This window comes from Drosophila erecta, unplaced genomic scaffold (assembly GCF_003286155.1).
Source record: "Drosophila erecta strain 14021-0224.00,06,07 unplaced genomic scaffold, DereRS2 tig00000000-arrow-pilon, whole genome shotgun sequence".
Classification (NCBI taxonomy): domain Eukaryota; kingdom Metazoa; phylum Arthropoda; class Insecta; order Diptera; family Drosophilidae; genus Drosophila; species Drosophila erecta.
This window is the reverse complement of record NW_020825194.1, coordinates 15,667,802-15,686,486: the sequence shown is the minus strand read 5'-3', so window position 1 is coordinate 15,686,486 and position 18,685 is coordinate 15,667,802. Positions and strand designations below refer to the sequence as shown.

The 18,685-nt window shown below is 41.9% G+C and overlaps 4 protein-coding genes across 9 annotated transcripts; 2 read left to right on the top strand and 2 right to left on the bottom strand.

The window, feature by feature from the left end:
- Nucleotides 1-266: 266 nt before the first annotated feature.
- LOC6553567 (polyadenylate-binding protein-interacting protein 2) lies at nt 267-3,939 on the bottom strand. Its single transcript, XM_015154612.2, has 4 exons — nt 3,573-3,939; nt 1,049-1,200; nt 886-986; nt 267-822 (listed from the first exon to the last, which is right to left on the bottom strand). The coding sequence occupies exons 2-4, from the start codon at nt 1,190-1,192 to the stop codon at nt 693-695; spliced, it is 375 nt and encodes a 124-aa protein (XP_015010098.1). The 5' UTR covers nt 1,193-1,200; nt 3,573-3,939; the 3' UTR covers nt 267-692.
- A 492-nt stretch (nt 3,940-4,431) lies between these two features.
- On the bottom strand, nt 4,432-7,465 carry LOC6553568 (sialin). Its single transcript, XM_001980302.3, has 6 exons — nt 6,905-7,465; nt 6,294-6,527; nt 5,907-6,215; nt 5,547-5,829; nt 5,164-5,405; nt 4,432-4,696 (listed from the first exon to the last, which is right to left on the bottom strand). The coding sequence occupies exons 1-6, from the start codon at nt 7,199-7,201 to the stop codon at nt 4,532-4,534; spliced, it is 1,530 nt and encodes a 509-aa protein (XP_001980338.1). The 5' UTR covers nt 7,202-7,465; the 3' UTR covers nt 4,432-4,531.
- A 3,357-nt stretch (nt 7,466-10,822) lies between these two features.
- LOC6553569 (prion-like-(Q/N-rich) domain-bearing protein 25) lies at nt 10,823-17,931 on the top strand. Of its 6 annotated transcripts, none has more exons than XM_026975682.1 (11): nt 10,823-10,872; nt 11,783-12,044; nt 14,854-15,161; nt 15,226-15,343; nt 15,469-16,080; nt 16,208-16,327; nt 16,388-16,507; nt 16,569-16,973; nt 17,036-17,167; nt 17,237-17,389; nt 17,463-17,931. In XM_026975682.1, exons 3-11 carry the CDS (start codon nt 15,051-15,053, stop codon nt 17,561-17,563), a joined length of 1,872 nt encoding a protein of 623 aa, XP_026831483.1. In that variant the 5' UTR covers nt 10,823-10,872; nt 11,783-12,044; nt 14,854-15,050; the 3' UTR covers nt 17,564-17,931. The 6 variants fall into 6 exon arrangements, with proteins under 6 accessions (XP_026831483.1, XP_026831482.1, XP_026831481.1 ...); XM_026975681.1 differs by lacking the exon at nt 10,823-10,872 and adding an exon at nt 11,179-11,332; XM_026975680.1 differs by lacking the exon at nt 10,823-10,872 and adding an exon at nt 11,179-11,406.
- A 67-nt stretch (nt 17,932-17,998) lies between these two features.
- Nucleotides 17,999-18,616, top strand: LOC113563742. The gene is made up of 3 exons (XM_026975993.1): nt 17,999-18,256; nt 18,332-18,544; nt 18,590-18,616. The coding sequence occupies exons 1-3, from the start codon at nt 18,110-18,112 to the stop codon at nt 18,614-18,616; spliced, it is 387 nt and encodes a 128-aa protein (XP_026831794.1). The 5' UTR covers nt 17,999-18,109.
- Nucleotides 18,617-18,685: the final 69 nt, after the last annotated feature.

Here is an 18,685-nt window from a genome sequence, read left to right as displayed (position 1 = left end):
GGTTTGCTTCTAACACAATCGAGTCTTGTTTGTTGCTTACAGTTGCTTTAGCTGGAAATTGGCATAGTTTAGTTTGGGTTTTAGATTTAGTTTTAGTTGCTTGTAAAAAGTCATTTGTTTTCGTTTTGTACGTTAATACCAAAGTTTTCACTAGCTTCAGCAAAGCGCCTGCGTTTCTCGATAACATTTTGGGTTCGGAATTTCTGGGACTCCGAATTTCACGGCAAACAATTCGGTTTTAACTCTAATTACAATGTACTCTGATGTACGTGGCATAGTTGTTAATTGTTATTTGTCTGTTCTTAGTTTTAGTTGTGTTTTTGTTGCTTTGTTGGTTTTTCTTTTAAACATATTTTTTGTATTTTTGCCGTGGTTATGTTTTTTTTTTATAACGTTTTTTAAAAATATGATTCGTTTGCATTTCGGTCGCCTGCATTTGGAGTTTGTTGGTATCTTCAGTTTTTTTCCAGCATTTTGTTATCTAGAAATTAGATATTCATGAGCTACTCCTCCAAATGCTTCATCAACTCAACTTGGTCAGAATATCAATCTCAATCTCATTAGCGGAATCTGTTAGTCGAGTCTTAGCAAAGGATCTTCAGTTTATCTAAGGTTTTTCGCGTATGAGGTCCACGTGTTATGGGATCGGGGTGGTTTGTGATTTTCTGGCGGGCAGGAGATATGAGCTGGCTTTATGAGGCTGGAAAATCTATAACATGACAACGCGGAACAAACTCATCAGCCATCGGATTCAGAACAGACTTTTCCACATCACACTGGCTCTTGGGCAGTGCGGAAAGCGCCGTGTTCTGTTCGTCCGTCCTAATATAAACGATGATAGATTAGATTTGATTCAACTATGGTAACCGGATAGCCGCTACTCACTTGGCCTTCTCCCATTCGTTGATCTGCTCCTCCAGCTCGTCCTCTATCATTGCTTCAAAGCATTCCTGCATAATCTCCTCCTCCTCCAACCGTTGCAGTTCCTATCAGCAGATAGCAATGTATTAGTAAATTCGTTACTTATACATAGAGGACTTCATCTTACGTTCTTGTCGAACTCCTCCTCGTTCTCCATCCACATGTATTCGGAGAAATCTGGCTCATCGTCGATGTCTGACAGCGACTCGTCATCGTCCACTACGTAAATTATTTGATCCGTCCAGTCTACAGATGGCACTTTTAACAACATGATATTTGCTGCAAGTAGATTAGATTCGGATTACTAATATTTCCTATAAATACTTAATCGACTAAATTTTAATTGTCAGCAAAATGTATATATTATGAAAATGATTTAACCAATCTCAATCTAAGATGCCACGGAAGTATCTACATTAAAGGCATTCGATTGATTTATAAGTAAATTAAAATGCTTAATTACAACATAATCTCAGGAGTTTCAGAGTTTTTCTGAGGTTATCAAACATAATTTTCGGAGCCTACTCCACTGATTATTTAAAATATAAATACATTTCTGTGCTACTAAGTTTAAATGTTTTTCTTTGCTTAGGCTGACTTAGGGGAGGCTCATCTGTATTTAAACACGTCGTATTTAACCGGCAAGATGCCGGAGAAGTTGTTTTCGTTCTTAAAAACCGGTTTTCCGTCATTGCCATGAGATTATCAAAACAAAAATCGCACCCATACAGATGAAGTGGTAACACTAATACCTATTTGTTTATATAAATAAGCGAACATTTTCTCTTTTCTTTTTGCGCAACGTTTTTTGTTTAGTGATGTCTATCTTTTGCGTTGTGGCCGCGGCACACAAAAATTTAAAAACAAAATGACTCAGCTTTTAGTGCAAGAGCAAGAAGAGGGCCAAATAAGTGGCCACACTTGTATGCTATGTATATATAATGTACTCTATAATTTAGTACTACATCCGATTAGAAGTGTATAGATTTACTACTCGTATCACTTCTAGCCCCGTTAAACAGTTTACGAAGTATAGAAATACCGCTATCAGCTATAAACAAACAAGCAAACGTGTGAAACGACACGAAAGTCAATAGCGGGATTTATGCAAAACGCAATAAGCCGAAGGCGACGATTGTCATCGGGGAAAACTAGGAGTTCGTGGACGTGATATCAAGTTGGACGTGCCTATATAGTTAATTTTTTTAATATTTTCATAATACATTTAAGACAATTTATATTTTAATCACGTTATTTCATTCTTTTTTACTCTACGAAAAATATATTAAAAATTGCAAGTCTTTTTTATTGTAAAACTAATATTTTAATTTATTTATCATCATTGGCGGTCTAATTAATTACCCTCGACTGTGCAAGCATTTGTTTACTGTTTTCTATATATAAGTTTGTGTGGACGTTTGTTTCACACAAGATTTGATTACACTCTATTCTACCTTTTTATTGCTTTGGCGGCCTAAGCACCATATCTACATACATACATATACATATAGCGATTCTTTGCGTCTTCCAACTTGTTTGCTTAATTATTTATAGAAATCAGCTGCTTTTATCAGCAAAGCAAAGCTCTTGGAAAAAAGAGAACGATGGCAACTCTGGACCTTTATCGGTGTACGTGCCGCCACACACACACAAGTAAGGCCCATCGAGATGCAAGTAGAAGTAAAGTTAAACGTCCATATTTTAATTGGAATTGCGAAAATTAAAATGTATTTGCACGGCGGACTTGAAGAAATTCGTGCATACATTTAGTATGCAAAGTAAATATGCAGAAAACACAAAGGAGGCAACAGCCACACACACACACATGCAAATGGGCGCTCAAGTGCAATGGTGTTGGTGTGCCCGATTGAATGAACCTCCCTCAACCCAAAAAAAGTAGCAACAACAAAAACAGCAGCGGCAATGATAATAAATACAGCGCACTGTTTCATTCAAGGTAACAAGTGTTTAAAGTTTAAACATTAATATTCTTTGGGTTCGTGTACTTGAAGTCTAGAAGGTCCACGCACACGTACACAGGAAGAAACAAAATGATCTAGCTATATATGTTTCCATTCGATGTACCTTCAAGGCAATAAATCACTTCAGTTTTAGGCCAACAAAAATTTAAATTTCTACTCTTGTGTTTGAAAGATGTATATACATATATTATATATTTTTGAATTAATAAATGACTTTTAATTTTAATTATAATGGAAAGTTATTTCCATTATAATATATTTTTAAATTTCGAAAGCAATTGACTCTTGTGCCCTGATATTGAAATGATGTACATGATTATTATAATTCAATTGATAAAGTTATCAACATTATTCTTTTTCTTGTGACTTCGATGTGCCATAAACAGCATTGATATATTTTATTATCATATTACGCAGAATTTTTTCTAGTGTAACTGCGGGCGCACCAAGTAAATGTCCCATCAGACACTTAACCTTTATTGATTTGTCCAGAAGCGGCTTTAAGTGAGCGATTAAGTGTTTTGGCGGAAGTGCCAAAAGGTAAATGAAAAACCAGGAAGCCAAGTTCTCTGACTTCCGCCTTTCCCCGCGCACAAATATATGTACACGCATATGTTTGGGATTATTTAATTTAGCATCATTGGATGCCAAGTCAATCGTTCTACTCACTCTCAATCCTGCCGAGAAGTTCGTTCGCAGTTGCACTGGATAGTTTGGAGCCACTTCCCCCGGGAGACTTGTTGTTTTTATCGATGATGGTCAGTTGATTGCGTTGTTAAAAAGGCTTTCGTTTTTGTGTTGCACTGAGAATTTTGCGTCGTTAGGAAATCTAGGGGAAAACACTGGCAATTTAGTGTTGCATCCAATCCAGTCCACACGGAGAATTTTGATACATCTATTGCGAAACGTATTCGAGTATGTGCTGTGTGCGGGATCACGTCCGTGAACGTCAAGCAAACGAATTGAAAAAAATTGAAATGATTAATAAAGCAAGGTGAAAAAACATCGATGGCACTATCGATGCATCGATACTTCGCTTGACTATCGATGTTTTCGAGCATAGCTATAGCATTGATCAAAATGTTATAGCATTCATTTTCTAGAAATATGCCTACATTTCCTAATATATACAATATCGTACCTTTAAAGTGGATAAAATAGCTGTTTCTGCATTTGATAGTTTTTAGCCTCGACCCAAACCAAATCTATGCAGCGAATCAAACAGCTATCGATAGACTTTCAAGGAATAAGCACATTTAATCCATGGACTACCAATAGGTGTTTGCTTTAACGCATATTTTTGCCACATTGAATAGTACTGCATTTGAATTTTGTGTTTGAATTGTAGAAAACAGTATGTTTTAAAACATATGTCAGCCTGCTTTATGCAACGGTAAAACTATCGATAAGACAGAGCTCACGATGTGTGCGATATGTGTTGCGCGGTTTTTCAAATAAAATTTTTGAAGATGAGGTTGAAGAAATTTTAAGGATCATTATTGAATTTGTTGATTTTGGTATTGTTTAGTTTTATTTTAACACAATCAAATCTACATTTCTAATAAACAGATATTTGGCTCTTAAAGTACAAAAATGTAAAAACAAATAAAACAGATATACACATAAGGCTAACTATTCGATTCCTGAGCACGTGAAGACCCAGTTTTCTCTTTTCTGCTACGAGGATCCCAAGGTTGTAGGTTCGTATTGCTGCAAAATGCAAATACCAACATGGCCAGCGTATTGCAGGCAATCAGCGTCATCAGCACCACGTTCCATTCATCCTTGCTGCCCTGCGAGGTAAATAAATCAGTTTAATCATAAACAAGATTGAATGTTATAGTCGAGTTCCCCGCCTTTCAGATACCCGTTACTCAGCTAGTGGGAGTGCGAAAGAGAAAAATTTCATTTTTTTCTGGAATATCGGTAAAAATTAAGAAATGAAAAAAAATGTGGCCGTGGTAGTTTTGTGAGGTTTGTGGGCGTTAGTGTGGGCGTGGCAACATATGGACATAAACTTGCGCTGCGTCTATGTCTCTGGAAGCTGCATGCTTAATCTCAGTATTCTAGCTTTTATAGTTCCTGAGATCGAGGCGTTTATACGGACAGACGGACGGACATGGCCAGTTCGACTCGGCTATTGATTCTGATCAAGATTATATAATATATACTTTATATGGTCGGAAACGCTTCCTTCTGCCTGTTACACACTTTACATACTCTACGAGTAACGGGTATAACTTCTTGTATTTCATCTTACAGTGTGAACCAGAGCGGCAACAAGGTGCGGAGCTAGGAATCCAGAAAGGTGGGCCAGTCCATTGGCCAATCCCGAGAGCAATCCTGCGAAGGAGGGCGCAAAGTAGAGCAGCGTGGGCCAGTAGCCACTGAAACCCATATCCGTAGTGGCCATCATGAAGGCGAACATCATAAGTACCAGTTTTTTATCACCACAATCAGCCAGGATGATGACCCCAATCAAAGAAGTGGTCAGGATGCTGCCTGGTAAAATGAAATAGGGTGAGAAAGAGAGATTGGTGAATAAATGAGGTGCTACGGAAATCGATCTAGAAATCCATTCAAGAGAGATAATTTTAAGCGCTTATAGATGTATATGACACTCCGATAATCAGTAAACCTTACAGATCGAGTACAGCATTCTCCGCATACAGTTCTGGTCAGGACCCACACGACGTTCCACGTAGCTGCCACCCAGGATGCACATCACCTTTGAGCAGATCCCGCCCAGATACGGCGCCGCCGAGAGGAAGCCCACCTCGCGCAGATCGAACTCCATGGCCTCGCGCATAAATCGCGGCATCAGTTGTACAATCACCAGAAAGGAGTAGGTGTGGAACATGTGGGTCAGGATGAAGGCATAGGCGGGCGGAGCGGTGAGCAGGCTCTTCCAGGGAATCCTTAGCACCTGAAAAGAAGGTTTAGAAAAGTATTTGCTTGCATAACATTTTGATTTTAAAGTGAACAGTACAAAGAACTACTCACTGGCTGCTGCTGAAGGCCCAATTGGTTTTTTCCCTGCATCAGGTAATCCACCTCCTCATCCGATATTCTGGGATGCTGCTCTACAGTGTCATAAACGAGAAAGTAGCAGGCAATGCCGAAGGAAAGGCCAACCCCACCGACTACGTAGAAGGACAGCTCCCAGCCAAAGTTGCTCAGGTAAATGGCAACCGGGTAAACCAACATGGAGCCCATCAGAAGACCACTGTAGGCGAAGGACAGGAGCGCTGTTCTCTCTGTGGGATGAGCCCAAGTCACAAACAACTTGTACATCGCAGGATTGCCACAGCCCTGTTGGAAGTAGGAAATATAAATTAAGGGGCATTATATACGTGTATATTTTAGTATCTGATAATTCCTTTTCCTTACCGCCAGCAAGCCACAAATGACCAGATCAACAACTCCGGCCTCGAAACTAAAATGCGCCATCGCTGGAAGCAGGATGTAGGCCACCGCCTCGAAGATCAGGGACACGATGAACAGCACCTTGCTGCTGCACCGATCTGCCAGATAGCCGGATAACGAGATGGAAACCACGTAGCCATAGTAGTAAACACCTGGGAACGTCAGCTCCTGGTTTCGGGTCCATGGTAAGTCGCCCGACTGCAAGAAGGAAATTTAACTGAAATATTAAAAGGGGATTTAATAGGTTCAATTGATATCAAACGAAGTTTTAGTGGATAAATTTAGTTTAATAATTACAAACTCTGGATAATCAACTTCATAATTGAATAGTTAAAATATGTGTTCGTTTGATTTATTTTTCTCCGGCAAACATATTAACTAATTTACTAATTTCCGATCCGGGTAATTTGAGCTCTAAAGTAGCTATAAATCATTATTATTAATATATCACTATTGTTTACCTAAAATGTACAGCTTATTGTGGCTTTCAGTTTTACTCTCTAAAGCAAATACATTTAAAAGTTTAAATTTTTGAGCAAGATTTGGCATTCCCTTCCAATGAAAAATCTACTTGCCTGAGTCCCTTGGATCTGCGGATTGAAAATGACCCGAGGGGATCCACATCGGCTCATGGAGGTGGTATTGCCCTCCGTTAGGCGACCCAACTCCGCTGGAGCGAGCAGTGCATCCTCCGGCCGAGGCATGACCATCTTGAGGATGATCATGCCGAGCATGTTCCTCATGGCGGCGTGCAGGCAAGTGGACAGGAAGGCGCATATGGCGTAGGTCAGGCGGACAGATCCCAGCAGTCTGTGGGCGGAGGAGGCTCTGGACTGCGAGAGGCGTGGCAGCGTCCACGACTTGCTGCTCATGGTGAAGCGAGTTGGAGGCACATACACACGAAACACTAATTGGGAATGTGGCGCAAACCAAGCGTAACCTGAGCTATGGAGCGACTGATTCGCATTCCGGCGGCGATGCAACTGCAAACGCCTGGCGATCGGTAAGAGATGTTATAGCGTCAAATAATTTGCCATTTGTCACGATTTGGCGACTAGCAGCTTATCGTCGCCCTCTCGCCGAAATATGGTGAATTTATCTTGCAACTGTAAACGAGCCATCAACACATATGAAGCCGAGTGGGCAGTGCCGATAAGAATTCGCCCCAAAAGCCCAGCTCAAAAAGCTCTGTCACTCTTGCACCTTTCTTATGCCAAATTGAAGGCGCCCAAAAGCGTGGAACCCAATATATTCGAAGAGCTCTCAACCTTTCAAACTGAACTAGAAGATCTGTAAGGTTTTGGAACTACAGTTTTTTTTTCACCAAAAAGAAATATTTCAAAATTAAAGTATTTACGCATAATAAAATAGTTTTCGCCACTAAGTTAAACAGACAATTACATTGAAAGTTTACTTTAGTAAGTTTAAAGTTGACGCGATTCGTCACCAAGTGGAAAACAGTCAACAGTCAGTCAGTCCATTTTAATTACTGCTGCCATACATTAATCAGTTTACTGAAGCTTTTATATTTAATTTATAGTATCTATTAAATATAATATACAAAGAAAGTGTTTAACTATCCCAAGGTAAGAATGGACACATTTTAAATTTATGTAGAGTTTTTTAGGAACCCAACAATTGTTATCTTTGTATCTCGTTTAATTTTTAGATCGTCTAAGGAATCCGTCAACAAATTGCTTAACTTGGTCAAAACACACTCAAGTAAGAAAATCGGACGAAGCGTGCAAAGAAAGCGGAGAGAAAGTAATCCGAGAAGGAAATTGTAAATAAAGTGTAATTGTATTGTGTGCGGCACATCGGAAAACCCTTTTCACGTTCCGATTTGTGCAGTCAGCGGTACTGCACTTTGCAGGGACAAGGGGTCAAAGTGCACGCTGTGACCAGTCCTCCACTGACAGCCAATTGGCTTTTGTATGGCCTGTGTCAGCGACGTCCTCCCCCACAAACTTGGACTCGCGGCACACGTGGGGCACACAGATAGGTACACTGAAAAAAATGAGTGAGGCAGTTCTGCAACCAATACTTAAGAGGTTTTGCAATTAATGTTGCACTAAGTAACTACTTTAGTAAGCTGAGCTCCTTATATATTCTAAACTGATATGTTAAGCTGAACAAGAAAGAATAAAGAATAATTGTCCTCATGCAAGGAAACCCGCAATTTTTTAGATATATGTATATATTCTTAAAATTATCTGATAAATAAATGGGTTCGGTTTCCATAGAACCAAATGTGCCAATGCTTTAACTAACACCTAATTTAGCTAACATTTTCTAAAATGATTTTCCCAGTGTTGCGTATGAATATATTCCTTCCGTGATCCCCATTTCATCAGAACAAATTCATTGATTCATTTATTAATGCTCTGCACTATTAGTTACTCCTGTCTGTAAGTCTGTAAGTGCATTCGCATGCACTTTGCTTATCTTTTCAAACGCATCGCTTGGCTTCATAGCGCCGCGTTCTATTTTTCGCTCCGCCTGCACTATGTTTCGATTAAAATTTTGAATTTTTTATGAGCCGCACATGTTGGTTGTCGTAGTCCTTGTTCCTGCTCCTACTCCTGCTCCTGCTCCTACTCGTGCTCCTGATCCTGCTCCTACTTCTGTTTCCGTACGTATCCGTATCCGTTTTTGTTTCTGTGATGTTCCACTGTTAGCTCATTTGGCATGCATATGGGAAATTTGGGGGAGTGGGTGGACGGGGTAGTGGGTTCTGGGACATTTTACATATTTACAGACTTTTTGATTGATTTTTTATTTATACGCCGCATATGTCGCCCCATTCGAGTGACTAAACGTGCCCCTTCTCCGCTCCCTGGGATTCCTTATTCAGCAGTACGAGCAGTACGAGCAGACTACTGCTGTAGTCCACTTCGTATTTGCTGGGAGCGCATATGTCGCCACCGAATCTCGAGGGCAATGCATTGTTTGCATTTGCATAGCCAACATGTTACCATACTCGAATTTGGCATTACCTTGTCCTGTTCGCGTGTCCTGGCCAGCCAAGCACCTTGCTTTCGATCTAAAAATAAACCTTTTGGCCGCCAGGGAGTCCAGTTTTTGCCGAGCCAACTGCGAGCGGGAAAATCCAACCAATTTCCACACTCCACACTCGCCCAAATTCCATTCTGGTCGTAAAAACAAATGTTGTGTACGCTGAAGGACATTCACGCTTTTTCTACGACTAAATATGACAAAATTTAGCAGCAGTTAAATGATAAAGCTTGGTATATTAACCGAAAAAGGTACTTTGAGATAATCTGAGAATTAAATATTTAGATCCACGGTTGTAGATGTTTAAAAATATGAAAAGTACCATTGGCCAATGTTCATAGGCATAAGATATTTTATTAAGAAAATACATAAAATATATACATAAATATGATAAAATGATTTATAATTGCAGTGCTTTAAGTCATATGACGTCATCTCACATTTAAATATATTTACGAAACGTAAGTAAGGCAGATGTTAAATGGGAGTCAATAAAGAGGGCATAACGTCTACAGAATGGCATATAAATCCCGCCTAATTGCTGTTTTGAGACCAAAGTTTAACTATATTTATATTTATTATTGTTTAGATTTAATAGCTGATATCATACCATTCAGACTTTATTTCAATAAAGACAACTTTGTGGAAATGCATATTTCCCAATTCTATATTTAACTGCGATACAACAACTTAGAATAACAAGAGCGTGACGAAACCATTGGTAATCTCATATAATCTCTTAAAATTGTGCTATATATAACGCAGGAAGTCACACTCATACACCCACTCGACTTTTGCTGACCAGCAGCATTATCCTGTCGGTAGGATTGGCTTCTAGTGGGTGTGGGTTAATACCAGCCCCATATTTTGTATACGCTCCCGCTCTTTTTTTTCTTTTTAGTATTTGGTTAGTGTTTTCATTTTGTGGTTAAGCATTTCCGACGAGTCCTTTGTATTCCCACCTGTCCTGGCCAAAAGGAAATCCGAGAGGGATGGAGAGCAAACAAGTGTTGTCCGAATTACGTAGAGGGTTCAATTCCAATGCGGCCACTTGACCCAAATTGGATGCCTCCTCACTTTCAGGGCAGGGATTTATTGCGGCTTATATAAAATTGTGTTGCCCGCTTTCCTGGGAGGAAATCATTTTGTAGTAAAAACTTGGCTAAGTGCTTAAGAGTAATTTTCTATAATTTATTTTCGCTGTTCCATTTCGCTATCTTCGGAGTAGTGTGTGGGTTTTTTGCTGCGAGAACTTTATGAGCCCTCTAATAGTGCATAGTTAGACCGCGACAGTTGAAGGGCGGAAAATTGTTGCTCTGCCAGCGGGTCGAAATAAAGATACCAGTAAGCTGTTACCAGTTGGTGTTACCTTTACAATTGCGGCCCGAAGATGTGACTGAGCCACGAGTCGCGTTTCAAGTATCTCTCGCGCTCTAAGACACTCGAAAAAATGGTGTACATGTCTAGGTATAACTCAAGTACTACTCAATCATTAACAAATTAATAACTTATGAATACTGAAAATCAGGTAACGAAAATATATATATTATTTATAATATATTTTACATTATTGTTTTTGAGGTTTCTTAAATTATTCCTTACTAATTTCCCCTAATAGAGAATATACATTTTTTACATCACATCTATCAAATGTAATATCGATGGCAAATGTCTGCCGACATTTCTCCGAGTGTACTCACCGCATTACTCGTCCTGCTCTTACGTTCTCACTTTCTCTCCTGCTCTCACTCACACTTTTGCACGCCGCTCTCCATTCGCTGGACTTCGCGGAGTGTCGTAAACATACGAAGCCAGAGGAAAAGCCATTAGTAGCGGCTTGAAGCTCGCTACGGAAGGATCAATGTGCGTTCGTCCTTTTCGAGTCGCGAAGAGAGCTTAAAAACGGAGTGCGCGTAACGAAATGCAGTGATATTTAAACTAGTGCCTAATTCACAAGCCAACCGCCAAGAGTGAAACATTTTTTGCAAGTAAATCCAATCAACTCATATTCGAAAACAAAATAAAACAGATGCAAACAGTGTGTCGTGGATATATCTAAAAAGTAACATCCTACATTACATAATTGTGCACACTGTGGCGTAATTAATTTTAAACATTCTAATGAGTATCGATTCTGGGTGCGAGATGTGAAAACTCATTTCATTTTCCATGAATGGGTCATGGAGGTCATCACAGTCGGCGCGCCAACGCTTAACGTATTTCGATCCATTGTATGCATAACCACACCGAAATGACCAACACACTGACCAGCCAACCAATACACAGCCATTAATAGGGCGTCATTTATTACATATCGAATGTGGAACTCATTCCCAATTCGATTCCCATAACCGTAACCATCCCCATATCCATTCCCAGCTAACTAGCCAGCCCCGTGGCATGTGTTCTTGAAATCCACTAATTTAGTTTGTTATTAGTATTATTTGTTGACTCCACCGCTGCCGCCTGCATTAGTTGATTAAAGATGGACTCGAGATGTTAGCCCAAAACAGGCAGCATTTCTAATCAATGGTACTTTTCAATTATGCACTGATCCTTTGATGCCCTAAAAATACCACTTAACAGAGATAAGTGCAAAACAAAGGCGAGTGTAGTGTGTGTGTGTGTATGCCATATAGAAGCCAAGGCCCGCGAGGATTAAGCCATCAGCCGCGAAAGGAGAGGTCCTTTAAGCCAAATGTGAGTAGCAGAAAATCCCAGTCTGAACTTAAATGGGGCACTACATCGATAATTCCAAAGTGCGTCCTTGCACTTGTACCGAATAACTTTGGGCCATATATACAAATCCATATCCGAGTGTACATATATAGAAAAAAAATGTATATATTGTGTGTAGTTTGGGGTGGAAGGGATATAATTTCTCTTGCACCTGTCGCTGCTCTTTTCACTTCATCGCGTGCGTGGCAAAGCATTTTTATAGCCACAAAATGTCCTTTTACGTTATGTCTCTACAAAAAACACACCACACAGAAGGGAAAAGCGACAAACAATAACAATAGCAGCCAGCGGGAAAATTGAAACGCGGTCAGGAGAAAGCAACAAACAAATAGAGACTTACGCACTATCACAGCTCTTGAAGCCCCTTTGAATTATGGTGGGTTTCTGAATGAGTTACTATTTCGGATGATTCAGAGCTAACATATTACAGTTTGCACTGATTAATGGGCACGATTAACCAAAAGGCCACGTTAATTTAGCCCCAAAATTAACCCCTTCACATCGATTGCTTTCTATTTCATTTGTGGACACTTTCAAGGTCGCCTCTTGCGCCACTCGTCGCCCACGGCTCTCTGCTATTTTTAAACATAATTCATATTGAATTATAAATACCCTACAATTAGTACTTTACAAAGCCGTCATCCGGGGTAAACCCGAAAACGCCGAAGCGCAGGCTCAGAAGATAGGAACCGAAATTGGGCACACTAATAGTTACCTATCAAGAAATACATCTTGGCAGATGGGAATGGAATAGTCGAAACTCATTAGGCAGTTTAGAAAATATTCTGTCTTTATGCTGAGTACATTAGTTGGAATATCCATTTGAACAATAAATTATTCTATATCTATATAAAAATTATATATATTAGGTACTTATATAGCGATTTAACCTTATAGATAAATATATAAATATAACTACTTTATATACTTTTAACAATCCAAGAAAGTTGCCCAAAGCTGTATTAACTTGCTAATTAAATTAACAATTACAATGGCTTGATAGTTATCAGTGACATCAACTAGATTTTCATCTGACAGCTTTGATTACCAATTTAGTCTCACCAAAAGTAAATATAATAGGCTCTCTGAAGAGTGATTCATTGATTAACTATTTTACTTAGTTGTAGGCCAGAACAATGTAAGCCAGCCATCGATATAAATCTGCAGTCTCAGCGTTATCAGCTCTTGGACTCTTGGAAAGAGACCAGATGGGATAACATTTTACTACAACCATTAGACCGAAGAACAGGTGTGCAAAGCAGGTGGTGGTCGCTGATAAGCGCCCTCTTGATACCACCGATACCACTCTAAGTGGCCAGAGAGCCGCCAAATAAATGGGTAATCACTGTGGTGACATTTCGCCCACAGAAACTGCAGATTGCGATAATTCAAATTAGGATTATCAGGGAAAACCGCCGATTGCCACCGGTTAATCATCGATGTATGAGTGTTTTTATGGCCGTCACAGAGATAAGATTAACTGGAATCGGGCACTCGATATAGCCCAATCCCCATGCGAAATGGTCAGTTGCCTTTTGGCCATATTAGCCAGCAGTTCGGGAAAATGTCAAACTTCCGATGGTTTCTAACGCTCGGCGTCCTTTGTTGTGCGGTTCTCCGTCCTCAAGGTAACAAAACAGAAAAAAAAGAAAATAAATAAATAGCGAGAGCGAAATGAAAACAAAAGTCGGGGAAATCATGTGGCCCAATGTGGCGAGCGATTTCCGGTAATTGAATTAAAGCCACGATTAATCGGGTGTGAGGCCATCGAAAGGGCGCTGACCAAATTGGTGGACAAATAAATGTAGGCGTACGACAGTCATAACATTAAAGAACCACAAGTAATTAATGCAAACGCAATCAAGGTCAAGTACTTTGCCCTATTGACCCCACCACTCACCCAGCGCCACCCCCCCTGGAAAGGACTCGCACGAATGTCCACGTCCCAAGGTCCTTTGCGGTTTGAGAAATTGTTTTGCCGGCCACGGAAAATGGAAATTAAAGTGGCAAAGCGTCCAGCGAATTTCAGCTCTCCTTTGTTCTTTTCTGTGCTATTGCTATTGTTATTGTTATTACCATTTTTCGCGTTCCCGTTCGCGTTCGTTTTATATGGAAATTTTTTCGATGCCGCAACCTCATCCGGAAGTCGTTGGCGTATACGTAATAAATTGCGGCCCCGACACGTTGCGTGCCTAAAGAAGCTTTGCCCGTCGCGACGCTGAGAATTTTGCTTATGGAAGCATGGAGTGGCCTGGTATTGGGCTAATAATCAGCTGGACAGGTAGATAAGTGGGCGTGGCACTGCCCAGATTGACTAGGATGTTCAGCCAATTACAAATTTATCGGATCAAGGAGCGATTTAAATCCAATCCAATTTAAATGTATACACCACTTATAATAGTATCTTAACAGAGCAGAAATTATATGAGATTTAAGTTTCTATGTACTATTTGTTGATTTTTACTTGCATGATTTCAAAAATGAGTTTTTTTTTTCCTCCAGTTTTTAGTAGGAACTTTTTAACTAACGATTAGGATATTATAGGGATGTTGCTGAGCATTGACTTCAAAATATTTTTTGTGCCTAACCCACCGAAAGTTAATCAAATGTGTGAACTGGAGCCCGTTTTGAATAATTAAGTGGCCCGAAAGTGAGGCACCCGAAACTAGGTCGCCCCGACACATCCGATTGTGTGGTCACAGGCACCGTGGAGAGGTTAATTTTTAACCAAGCTGGCTGCTGTCCTAACCCATTTCTTAACCAATTGCAGGCGACGGCGGCGTGTTGGCCGTATTTTGGCCATGTGAAAGCGGAGCGGACTGCACAGCTGACGGTACTAGCTGCGTTTTGGCCAGCGGCCAGTGCGAGTGCTCCACTTTCGATACGGTGCTCGCGGAGAACTTCACCCAATGCCTGGCCACGTCCCTCATTGGTGAAAAGTGCGACGACAGCGTCCAGTGCAATCTTATGCCAACGGGGGCCAGTTGTAAAGCCGGGGTCTGCGATTGCGCCGATGGCAAGAACTATCTGCGTGGCAAGTGTCGCCCACTGAACGGACTCGGCGAGTCCTGCGAAACGGTGAGTCAAGTCCTCCAATCCACATCCTTCATTTATAAGTTCGCTTTGGTTCCTGGCTTTGCAGGACTTGGACTGCTATTTTGGCTACGATCGTGCGTCTGTGAGTTGTCAGCAAAACGTGTGCGGCTGTGCAAATGGCTTTTATAACAGATATGGAAACATCTGCCGTCGCAAATCAATGGGTATGTGTTAGTAGAGCAGTTCTTAACCAAATCCCATTCTATAAATGAATAAACTTAAGGTTACTAGGCTATAATTGTGCTTACAATTGGCTCTATAAATAAGCAAGTTATATTTGTGATTCCAGAAGAAAACGATGCCTGCGTCGTCAACGAGGACTGTGATGCACTGGGCTCCGGTGCCGAGTGCATTGGCCTAGTATGCACCTATGTGGACGAGATCACAACGACTCCGGGTGGCGGGGCCGAGGATACGGAGACGACCAATCCGGGCTCGCCAGAGGATGATTCTACTACAGCGGAGGCGATCACCGAGAACGCCGAGCTTGAACAGGAACGGGAGACGCCCTTCAGGAGCCGAAGGCAGCTAACCAAGGCCTTTGTACACGCACCCCCGCCCTCTCACAGCGATGCCGCCGCCCAGGTGTCCTTCGCCCAGCTCACAAATGGCGACGCCGAGCCCCTCATTTCGCCCCGATCCCACGAGATTGCTGTCCAGACGAGCATCGAGAAGTACGAGCTGAGGGAGGTGGGACGCAGTGTGCGCAATGCGGCCACCACCACCACAGCCACCGCCTCCACGAGCACCAGTAGCAGGCGCAACTCCAGCCGCAACCAGAGCCACGCCCACGGCCACCGCCGCCGCTTGCCCGCCCTCTTCCGCTTCGATGACGAGGACATCAAGACCTACTCCACGCTGGGCTCCAGCCGCGATGACGACGATGCCGATGAGAAGAAGTGTGAGTATCAATCGCTGCCCCTAAATCTGTAGAAGCATAAAAACGCGAATTCTGGAGTGCTCACAGTTGAGCCTCCCTAATGCTTGAGCATTCTTAAATATTTTTCAACTATTTGCTGCCCATTTAGATGGCAGCAGCTGCACGGATAATGGAAAGGCATGCTCGGGTCTGCCGCACTCGATTTGCTCCAAAAATATTTGCCTATGTCGCCAGGGTTACTATGCCCGCAATGGCAAATGTTTTGCCGGTGAGTAAAACGGATGTGTTGCTATTAAAGTCTCGTATTAAGGAAATGAAAATTCTGCAGAGTTGGGGGAAATTGCGGAGAGCACGGATGAGTGCGAGTACGAGTTCGATGACGTGACCAAAACTTGCAATTGCCAAAAGAATTATTTCTACGAGCGGGATCTGCGCAACTGCAGAAAACGTAGGTGGATCCTTCGATGGCCTCCGAATTCGTTTAATAAACCCTTCTCCACCCACAACAGCCATTCAATACCACTTGTCCTGCACCTCGAACAGCCAGTGCAGCCCATTCGGAGCCTCCTATTGCCATCCGGAGATCCCGAGGAGGTGCACCTGCGAGGAGTACGCCCTGTACGATGCCATCAAGCAGCTGTGCGAGTACAAACACGGCCTGGGTGCCGAGTGCGATTCCAACGATGCCTGCCCAGTGGATAACTCCGTCTGCTCCAACCGGGTGTGCGTTTGTGCGGATGGCTACTTCGAGAAGGATGAACTGTGCCTGCGGGGCATCGGTGCCGACTGCTCGGTGGAGGATGACTGCATAGTTGAGAACACCGTATGCCGGGATAAGGACGAGGAGGATCAGTCGCGCACCTGCCAGTGCCGCAAGGGATATGTGCACTTCAAGGATCAGTGTCTAAAAGAAGGTTTGTAATCGAAAGCTATAAGCCTTTTGGCTTTCATCATGCTCTCATTACGCTTATTACAGCCGAGGAGCTGGAGGACGAGTGCGTCGAGGATGAGCAGTGCAAGCCCCTCCTGGCAAGCTGCAATGCGGAGGGCAAGTGTGGATGCAACGATGAGCAGCACGAGAAGTATGGAGTCTGTGAGACGAAGCGAGGTAATTGAATCCCTTCGATTTTTATAATTATTTATATTTTAATACACATATGATTTTGGAATCCTGCAGAGCTGGGAGAGTCGTGCACCAAGGCCACAGACTGCTATATAGAGAAGGATCCAGAGAACGTGGAGTGCCGCAACTCCGTGTGTCAGTGCAAACTTGGCTACTCGGCGAACGCCAATCAGAATCAGTGCATTCGTGTGATGCCCAATAAGAAAAGTAAGTGTGGTCATTAGGCCGAACCAATTCCTTTGGGTGGATATATAAGTTAAATATATATTAATTTCCACAGATTCTTCCGGTAGACCCAGTGCTCTCAAAATCATCACCTTCATGCTGATTGGCTCCGCTTTCCTCATCACCAGTGCGGCCATAAAGCAGGCCTACTACTAAAACCGAAGCCATTTACATTTACATCGAGGATAATCGGCTGGTCAAGGTCCTAGGGGGGGTAATTGGGGATCGGAGGAAGTGGCGGTGGAAGGGGCCAGTATTAGCCAAGTTAATGGCATGGATGCAGGTCCATGCCCAACGTGAATATAAATCAATTAGTCCGTAAGCTGATATTTAGGAGTGGAAGCAATATTTGGAGAAGGGTCCTAGGAACGACTCTCGCCTATCTAATACGGCTAAATGTAATGACAAATTATCTCTAAGTTTGAAGTTGAACCGCTTGTTGATAGGCTAAGCGAACAGTTTTTAACCAAATTGTAATATACATCATAATAAACTAAGGCCAACGAAGAGTTGTGTATCAAATCCAAAAACTGAATGCTCTTTCGAATGAAAACAGAGTAGCTTTGAGTTTACACTTATATTACTTAGCAACAGCAACCCATGAAAATTCTACCTTTCACTTTGTCAAGGCCAAATGTATTGTACAACTTTTTAGCTTCGCACCTCAAATTTTAGTACGGTAGTAAATAAGTGTAAACTGTTATGGAACCATATCCAAACGGGTTTTTAAGTTTCACGATTGAAAATCATCTTGCATCCCAGGACGTCCCAATGGAGGACGGACTGCGCCAGGGCGCGGAGTGCTGGAATGCATTAAGTTCGCGAGAAAAGCGCCATTGTCGATCGAAAGTAAGTTCTTAGGGATAATACATTTCCCCGTGATCTGCGAACTTAATCCTGTGCACTCCCATCAACACCCTGCAGTACCAGAACCGATACCTCACCAAAAGCTCCACTACGCGTCATCGACGTCATACGGAGGAACTCAAATGTGCAGGGAGGTGCCGTAGGACCATAGTTCCGAAATGTTCCCGGAAGCCGCCGTCCTGCAAAGCAAGAAGACCCATGAGGTGTCCCCGGAAATGCAGCTCCATGCGATCGGCGCGCAAATGCATGCTGATAAAGTCACCAGAAGGCGTAAGTCAATCTTATAGTATAATATTTACACACCATGGATTTTAGTACTATTATGCCTTAAGTACAACATGAATATATATGTATATATAAATGTATTTTACGGACATATACAATAATTTACATATTATGGCTATTAGTATA